The sequence below is a fragment of the Austrofundulus limnaeus genome, unplaced genomic scaffold (assembly GCF_001266775.1).
Source record: "Austrofundulus limnaeus strain Quisiro unplaced genomic scaffold, Austrofundulus_limnaeus-1.0 Scaffold1569, whole genome shotgun sequence".
Lineage (NCBI taxonomy): Eukaryota > Metazoa > Chordata > Actinopteri > Cyprinodontiformes > Rivulidae > Austrofundulus > Austrofundulus limnaeus.
The window spans coordinates 1-9675 of NW_013953971.1; the positions used below are offsets into that span (position 1 = coordinate 1).

At 40.0% G+C, this 9675-nt stretch overlaps 1 protein-coding gene across 1 annotated transcript in view; it reads right to left on the reverse strand.

Moving 5' to 3' along the window:
• Positions 1-458: 458 nt before the first annotated feature.
• itprid2 (ITPR interacting domain containing 2) overlaps positions 459-9675 on the reverse strand; it is a gene marked incomplete at its 3' end in the record, with an annotated part of 62581 nt that continues 53364 nt past the window's right edge. Inside the window, 4 exon segments of the mRNA XM_014032895.1 lie at positions 459-518; positions 2324-3913; positions 5738-5820; positions 6617-6668. Of these exon segments, the coding sequence (XP_013888349.1) occupies positions 459-518; positions 2324-3913; positions 5738-5820; positions 6617-6668 (1785 nt within the window).

Sequence of the window (9675 nt, forward strand, 5' to 3'; positions counted from 1 at the left end):
AATTTACAGAGTCATTTGGTTTTGGTCTTATGTTTATGATCTTATTTTTATCGTCTATTTATCTCCTGGAAAGTTGTCGGCCGTTAGAAGGAGAAAGTTATTGGTTATCAGTATTGGTTCTTAAAATAAGTTATCGTGCATCCCTAAACTACAGACATGTTAAAAAATGTATTTTAATACATTATTGGTTGTTTTTATTTTATGGGGTCATTTATTTATTTGATGGAATATTTATTAATACTTTAATATTTACAGTAATTTTTGTATTTATTTCATTTTGAATGAAATGGCTCTCCAGAACACTGATGGTTCTTGAATAAGAATAAGATTCAATTAAAATAAACAAGTAGAACTATGTTTTAAAACACAACAAAGATCAAAAATACTTTGAAATTCAAAGGAAACTATTTGGTGAAAAGTACAGATTTTTAAAACAGAAATATTGCCAACAAATGTACCTGCTGGGTGGTTGTAGTTGCTTTGATTTCACCAAACATATCCGGAGTACTGACTTGACTCTGAAAGGTCGAATCAACAACATGCAACATCAAGAAGTGAAACAACAAGCTGACAAAGCATGTTACAGGTGTAATACAGAATGAGAAGAGATGTCATTACTGCCATAAAAACAGAAAACGTTTTCTTAAAAATCCTGAAGCAAATGGTCAGTTTATTGACATTTGATTAAATTTGACATAGTATGGACACACACACACACATACAAAAGCCTTTAAGCATAACGGGGCAACCAGAGTCTGATTTGTGTCCATCATTTAGTGCACTATTTTGTAATATCAATATTGTACTCTCTGATATATATTMCCCTCCAAAAGTACTGGAACAACAAGCCAAATTCTTTTGTTTTTGTTGTTCACTGAAGACATTTGAGTTTAAGATCAAAAGATGAGCATTAGACGAGTTCTGAATGTCAGATTTTATTTCCTGGTATTTTACGTGTAGACGTAGCCTGGTTAAAACCAGACCCTGTCCTTCACTTTGCTTCATACGAGGGTCTGGACTTGATGCATAGAGAATTGTTTCTTGCTGGAGGCGTGGCCTCTGCTGAAGCGTATGTGTGTGTTGTCGCTGTGAAGAAGGCTAAGCTAAGAAGCTAATCAGAAATCGCGTGTCCTGTAAACAACCCTACTGAGAGGAGAAATGTACCGACCTGAACGAGACGACTGTAAATGAGAGCTGCTGCTTTGTCAGACAAATTTAATTTAATTTGAAGCCTTATCAACCACAGACTGGCTTCATTCACTTCCTCCACTGCTGTATGCTAAAATGACTAGCAGACACTGCAAAGAACATCGACGTCATTCAAAACTCCTCCTTCTGTTCTCTGATTGGTCCAGGTAAAATAAACTACAAGCAGACACTGTACAGAAAATCGACGTTCTGTTCTCTGATTGGTCCGGCTAAAAATCTGCCAGTGAAATCATCTGAATGGGAGAAGTCCCAGACGGAGCAGAGAAGGAAACTAGAATTGAGCGGAGCTGCGTAGGAAGGTGAGGACCAGGCTAGTGTAGACGTATTAAACAACTCAGAACACACCACTTTGTTTGAACCCTCCCATTTTTCAAGTGAGCAAAACTACTGGAACATTTAACTGACAGGTGTTTCTCATTGACCAGGTTTTCCTTTAAAGGGGCAATTTTATGTGTTTCTCAGGCATATATTTAAATTCTACTCCATAATAAAATAACTATGTCACCTTCAGTTGTTATTAAAATGCTGTTTAAGAAAGTTTTACTTGGCAAGATTCTTGAAATACTTGATTTGACTCAATTTTTTCTTATTTCAAGAATCTTACCAAGTAAAATGTTCTTACTCCACTGGCAGATATTTATGACTTAATTAGAGTCAAATTTTCAGACTAACAAGACAAATAATCTTACACATTCTGAAAACAAGATGATTATTCTTACACAATCAGTTCTTGTTTAGTAAATCAGTCTGAAAACAAGATCAAAAAGACTTTTTGGCTGATATAAGGTTTTAAAACCTGGTTAGATGGACAGTTTTTGCAGTGTGGACGCCACATGGCATGCTCTTTCATAGGTACTCCAGGAACTGTTTCAGTTGTTACATTATCATTGGTATTTTTATCAAGGCCTGGCCTGTTAACATAATGGATATACAGTACATGATTTCAATGTAAACTTCACTTGAAAAAAATCAGTTTATTTAACATCATTCTCTTTTGTTACTTCGGACTTATTGTTATAGTAATAAGACAGGAGCTGGAACAATAACACCAAAGTTTAAAGACAATACTTGAACAACAAACTAACAATATGGTAAATAACTTAGGAGGACTAACCTGACCCAGACTTTGAACTGTTCCCCTGATTCCGTGCAGAACCCTTCTCAGCTGCATCTCTGTGCTGGAAGGGCAATATCCAGGTCCTGAACCTGGACCAGCAGGAGGACCGAACCCCAGGTGCTGAAGATGTGGGTTCATGTTGCACCTCATGTGGTAAGGTGAGGCAAACTGGGAACTGTGTGGAGATGCGGGGTAAGGGAACTGATGGTCATGTGGATGATTGTAGCCCTGATGGTGCATCTGGTGAGTTCCAGAATGTAAGTGGCCCAAACCGAAGCAGTGATGAGCTGTGGAACCTGGGATCTGATGAATGTTGGGGAGGCTGCCGTGTGGGGGTACTGGGGAAGTGAGAGGCTGGTGGAGGCTGGTCGTACTGGAGTAGTGATTTAATGAACGGTTGTAAGGGTAAGGAGGACTAACGTAGGGGTACACAGAAAATGGGTAAGGACTGGAGTTAGGAACAGGACTGGAATAGGGGCTGGGGTCAGAGAACACTGTTGAAGGGCTGTGAGTAGGAAACATCTGTCTTTGGTTGGCACTCATGTTCAGCTGGAAGGGGCTTGGCTGAGAACGATGACTGCATGGAAGATCAGGAACACTCTGGGTGCTCCAGGAGTAGACGTGGTCTCCCAGAGACTGATCCAGAGGAGTGCTGACACTCTGCAGAGAACAGGACGATCCCTGAAGGTAGGCAGGGATGGGTTTAGGGGGCATGGCAGATAAAGTTTCATCTTTAACGCCTGGATTTATGATCAGAGTAGACAAACAGTTGCTTTGCTCCTCCTCTTCCTCTTCACACTCCTCCTCTTTTCCTGCATCCTCTCCTGTTTCCTTCGTGTATTTAAAGGAATACTTGGGTTGGGTGCAGGATGCTTGGCCTTTTCTAAACTGGATCTTGATAGAGGACACAACTCTGGAGGGGGACAAGAGAGAGGAGGGCAGAGAAGATGACCTTTGCATAGGAACGACACCACGTCCTTCTCCTCTTCCTCCAACCAGGATGTGATCCATATCGCTGCACTGGATGCTGCTGTGCTGATGCACTCGGCACAGCTGATTCCTTTTGGCTCTGTTCAGTGCATGGAGAACTGGAGATGATGGAACAGGAGGATCAAGTGGAACAGAATCTGTGGGCAAAGACTCCAAATGGGATTTCTCCTCAGCTCCCTCTGAGAGACTTTCCAYGGCTACCTCAGATGATTCTTGCACTAAAACAGGTTCATTCTGGGTATGTTCTAGTTTTTGTTGTGGTTCTTGATCAGACCTGTTCTGCGAAGGATGTGTTTCTGTGTCTAGATCAGTCTGATCTTCACCCTTGACTTGCTTCTCTTCCCCTGCAGGTTGGTGCTTCAGGAGGTAATGAAGTGCGTACTGTGGAACCTGCTCTGATCTTCCTTCATGTGCTGCTCCTGCGCTGGACTGACAGGTCCCATTAGGCTCAGCAGCACCACCAGGTCCTACCTCTGCCTCTGGACCATCTGGCAAATCAAACGCTGGTTGGTCCAGTGCATGGGGAGTGGTCACGTCTTGTGAAGGATGTGAAGTGACCGTGGTCTCGCTGTCACAACTGTCACTACTTTCCTGGATCTAACGAACAATTAAAATAAATTTAAAAATCAGACCATGCATCTCACTCCAACATGATACAAAACAGATAATTACCATTTTATTTTGAATAAAGTCATCAAAATATGGAAACTTGCATGTTTATCTCAATTTAAATATCAAGATCAAGAAAATGCAAAACTGAAAATGATCACATTCAAAATATATTCAGAACTTAAAAGTAGACTGCTTTTATTTTGTTCATTATTGCATTTTTAGGGCCAAAGGTGGAGTGTCAGAACGGTCGGTGTAGGTACGGATCGGACCGGTTGGTTTTCCACTGATGTTCCAGTCCGGTTCCAATGGGTGTGTTTTGGTCGGTTGGTGGAGGTGGTTTTTAGTTTTTTTTTTAAAGTTAATGGGAAAAATGAGAGATGGAAACACATTTGATGAATAACTTTTGAAAATTTTAAAATTTGCAAAAATTTCTAATTAAAATTGGATGGAATCACGACTAATGCCACTGCTACAATTGAAAAAATGGCTCCTTGAGTTGTTCTTGTAAAGGCAGCTTAGACGCAACCAGTGACTCCACCCCCTAGCCAACCAGTGACTCCACGCCCTAGCCAACCAGTGACTCCACCCCCTAGCCAACCAGTGACTCCACGCCCTAGCCAACCAGTGACTCTACCCCCTAGCCAACCAGTGACTCCACCCCCTAGCCAACCAGTGACTCCACCCCCTAGCCAACCAGTGACTCTACCCCTAGCCAACCAGTGACTCCACCCCCTAGCCAATCAGTGACTCCACCCCCTAGCCAATCAGTGACTAACAGTGTTCTGACGTCGTATTTTGGTGTCAACTGGGACCGCTTGGAACCACAATGAAGTAGGTACTAAAAAAGGGCTGGTTCCATGAATCTTGCCCAATGGAAATGGTTTTGAACCGTACCGACACTACACTAAGTGGCATTAGTGGAAAAAGGGCATAAGTTACTTTGCAAAAGTGTACAAATCCTGTGTATTTTCTTTGATATACCTGAAAAATCATCATCATTTGATACAAAGCTCAGGAGTTATCACTATAGATTAGAAGAATTATCACTGCTTCTACAAATGATGTTGTCCACTGACAAACAATAAATTGTCTTATGTTGTAGACAATGCATGAAGTGACTTGTCTGCTAAAGGCTGGCCCAARAGAAAAGAAAGAAGCCAGCTAAATGAATGTCAGTCATTTTTGTGATCCTACAGCAACTTTAAAAACACTGATTGGACTGCATTAATTAACTGTTTATTTCTGTAACACACATTTTACTCAACGTAATTAGTTGTTTTTGTCATGTGAAGATCCAATGCACCTTTGACTGACTCGACATACCAAAAGAATGCACCTGCTTCTCACTGGAAAGGGAAAGATTTAAGAAGTCTAAACATATTAAAGACAGGTACATTTGTAAACACATGGAAAGCTTTCTTTTTATTTTGCTATGGTCTTTTTTATCCTCTTTTTGGGCATTGGTCTCTCTTGTAAATGAGATCTTGGACCTCAATGAAACAACCTAAATATCAAATAAAAAAAATAATTGAAATTAAAAAATGGTGGCATAGCTGTAAATTACAAAGACACACATTAGCTTTATTCTTGAAGTTCATGCCACATTGACATTGTTATTTTGTAACGGTGGTTTAATCATAATTAAATAAGTCTGTAAAACTATGTAACAAAAATTTTTCTTATTTTTTAATAGGTCTAAATTATATTAAAAATCTTTACAACGTGGCAACCTTTTGTAGCTCTAGCACCCTGAGGTGCAGCTTCCCAATAAGAATATGATAAAATCATGACAGAAATCTGACGACCAACCTTGAGGTAGATGCTGGAATCAACAGAGGGCTCCTCTGCAAATCCACTGCTGTCTGACTGCTGACTGACAGTTCKCGACAGGTCTGAGAGATAAAAAGGAAAAAAACGTTGATGCAGTACTCCACATGACCAACAGATAGAAGAGTCGGATTATTTAGAACTGTCCAGTTGTCCCCCTCCTGGCTTCAAGTTGATAATAGCTGCAGCATCTCTACCTGCACAGCCTCACCTGGTGGAGTCCAGGGCTGAGAACGAGCTTGACAAGAATGCGAACACAGCTCCAGCTTTGGTTAAACAGGGACTGAATTGCTCTTAATGGCAACTCAGACACCCAACTCTGTACAAAATCTGTGTCCTCGTTTACTCAGTCACACACATTCATACAGATACAGCATTTAGTGAGTGTGCTTAGTTAGCAGTAAACTATGTACACTATGTTCATAGAGGTAAAAATGTATGCACAATGCTTATAATTACATACAGCATTTGATTTTGTGTATTTTTTGCTGTCAACTTATAGTAAAGTAGGGCCCTGGATATATATCTTGTTTAGGCCCCCAAATGTGAACGGCTGGACCTGACTACCTGAAAGCTATATTTCAGATAGTCAATTAAACAATTCACTTATGAATAGTCATAAAGTAAATTTGAGATATCTGTCTTTTTGTTCTAAGTAGTTATAATATTAAAGATGTCTTAATTCRGGTGTGGAGGTACAGAAAATATAGGTGTTTTGGCAGTTTTTCTGACAAGTTTTTATTCATATCGATGTCAAAATTATATCATATTGACTGAAATTAGGAGTTATATTGTGATATAAATTGTAGTCCTTCCAGTCCTTAAAAACAAGAAGAAAAAAACTGTTAAATTGGATCTTACCTGCAGTTCTGGATGTTCTGAGTAGCTGAGCCTCGTCTTCATTAGTTTGAATCTATATGACAAACAACAGAGAGCAGGTTGGTGAAAAGAAAGAACTGTGGAAGAAAACCTTTTTATTCATTACCAAATACTTGTACTCAAGTACCTGTGAACGCAAAAAGAAACTGTTTTATGCATCTGTAGTGGCTGATTAAATATAAATATTCTTTACCAGAATAAAATTCCACTTCATCTATTTTTTTCCTTTTGTCCATCACAAGGCTGCCAACTCTCATGCATTTGGTGTGAGACTCACACATCTGAGGGTCTTCTCACGTTCTCATGCCACACTCCCAATTTCTCACACTGAGAACTGACTAAAGCTAGCAGTCTGATCGCTCGTCGCGGGGGAAAGTCTGGAGCTAAACAGACCAGAGGAAAAATAAACAAAAAATGCATACTGTAGGCACGGTATGATAGAAAATTTTAGTGGTTTTGAACCGTGGTGGGCAGCGCTAACTCAAAAATTAGCTCCGCAATTTCTAAAGCACTTATGAAAATATTTAGGTCCGCAACTTCAAAAGCGCTTATGCTGTAGAAAAACTAGCGGAAGCTAACTTTAAAGCGCAAGTTCAATTTGACACTTAATAGCTGACAATTCATGTACAATATATGTACAACACTGCCAACTAGTGGTGTATGAACCCTTGTACAGCTTAATCCTACGAGCGCCGACTGCTGGGGATGTGATTTCCTGAAACAGACCTTTAGCTCCTGGTGTAAAAATTAAAAAGTTGTTGAGGATTGCTAGTTCGGCTGCTTCTTTGTCTTTTTTTTTTTTGTTTGTTGTAGGTTTTTCATTAAAGAAGCATCAATAAAGCAATTTTAAAACTGTTTATTGGAAAACTGAAGCGATGTATTCTGGGAGCATGACGGATTTGATTTGTGACAGGAAATGAAAGTTTTCCATGTAGTTGCTCCAGTTGACCACTAGATGTCTGTCTAACCCCGTTTGCAGATTGCTTTGACCAATTGCGTCAAGTATTGAGCTAAACTTTATTTTTAAAAAAAGGAGCTTCGATTGTAAMGTAAAATAAATCAATACATACAAAATATTAGTATGGATTACAAATGTTAACTGTTTTAGCTGTTGCCTTCCTGCTATGTAAGCAGACACAAAGCATTGTGGGAAATGAGAACTGTGACCCAAAGCAACAGTCAGCAGGATGTATACCTTCACAATAAGTGTGTTTATCTGGGAGGGGTGCTGTTGGATAGATCACATGTTGTGATTCATTGACAGTCTGACTTCTGCTGTTCAACATGATGACTGGTAGATAATTAGTTATTAGTGGTACTGCATTTTAATTTTAGAAAGCGTAAATCTGCTAATGAATTATAAAAATTAGGAAGACTGCTAAAGTGCAAACAAAATATTTAGGTCCACAATTAGTGGATTTTCACTTTAGCGGACTGGTGCCCACCAATGACGGTGTACCTTGAAACCRGTATTTGGCCCATGCCTAGACCCCTGACATGGCTCCCTGCTTCAGTTATTCCTGGCTGCAGCATCAGTATCACTATTATTATCAAACAGATGCTGCTCAACCAATCATCTCCCCTCTCCAAACAGGGACTCAAAGTTACAAAGTGGGAAATCAATATCGGACTTTAATATTGGCCCAGTTTCACATATCGGACCGATACCGACATTCTAAAAAATGACCAATATTGGCCGATGTCGATATCAATACTGATATTTCGTGCATCCCTAGTTTGTTTCATTTGTTGAAAGTAGTGCGCTTTTAAGGGTAGACTGGGCAGCTTTAACAAGACCGCAACAGAAAACAACCAGAGTTGTATTTTTTTTTTTTTTTTTTTTTATTTCTCTCCCTTACAGATGACAGAAATCCGTCCTGGCCACGTTCAAAGTGACGGAAATTCGTTGTGGCAATGGAGAACTTTAAGCCCTGTTAGAGGTGATTCTGGGAAACAATTAATGATGTGAAAACTATTAATGTTCACACCAGACACACACGATTAACAATTACATCCACATGTACACAGTTAGTTAAAGGATGTGCAAATCTGAGCCAAAAATATTGTTAACAGGAATGGATTCAGCCTTCCTGGAGGATATAATAAATAGTGTAACATGCAGAGTATAATCATGGTGACGACTGGCTCATCAGTCTTTTTCTGCTTCTAACAATAATAATTTTGCAGCTTGGCACTGCGGCGCACTGGGAGGAGCCGTGTGATGCACGTGCAGCAGCAGCGCTCAAACTGGGGTTCCACAGGGGCGTTCCAGAAGGAGCTGACAGACCGAACGGGACTGTGCCAGTCCAGTCCACCCAAAGCCGAGTCATGCCCAATGAAACGGCCTCGTCTATCTGATTGTAAAATTTAAATCACATCATCATTTCATGTCACTAAAACTCTCCTCTGAGGTGCAGACACTTGTTTCTTCATATTAATTATTAAATAAACAAATACTGGTCAGTAAAGTGACCCGCTGCCCCAACTCGGTAAAAGTGTAGTGCAGGTCAGAAACCATTATCACCATTTCTGTTTCTCTCCTAACGACTCGCTACAAGGGTCCAAACTTTACACCACAGTTTTGAAACCATTAGGATTAAAGATTTGAGTGGGAGATTTTTCAAACTCAATAAGGTATTTTCATGTTGCCACTAGGTGGCACAGTGGTCAATTCACAACATTTGCATTTGTCCATTTTCAGGACTGGATGTGTATCAATCATGTACATTTTTGCACAGTTTGAATAATTTACTGTAACGTTACACCCAATGGGCCTCATGTAAGAACCGTTGGTACGCACAAATTTGTTCTTAAGTTGTGCGTACGAGTGATTTAGGAGAATTTGTGACATTCACCAATGTTTTCGTATTCTACGATTTTTTTCAGATACGAACAAAATTCAGGAGTGGTCCAGACCTGTCGTATATTTTACCAGCAGTCAGTCTGCTGTTATCCAGACGGGTTTTCTTCCCTAATGGTGCGTTCACACCGAACGCGATTTCAGCATCAGGAGCAGCAGGTTTACATGCAAAGTCTATGGT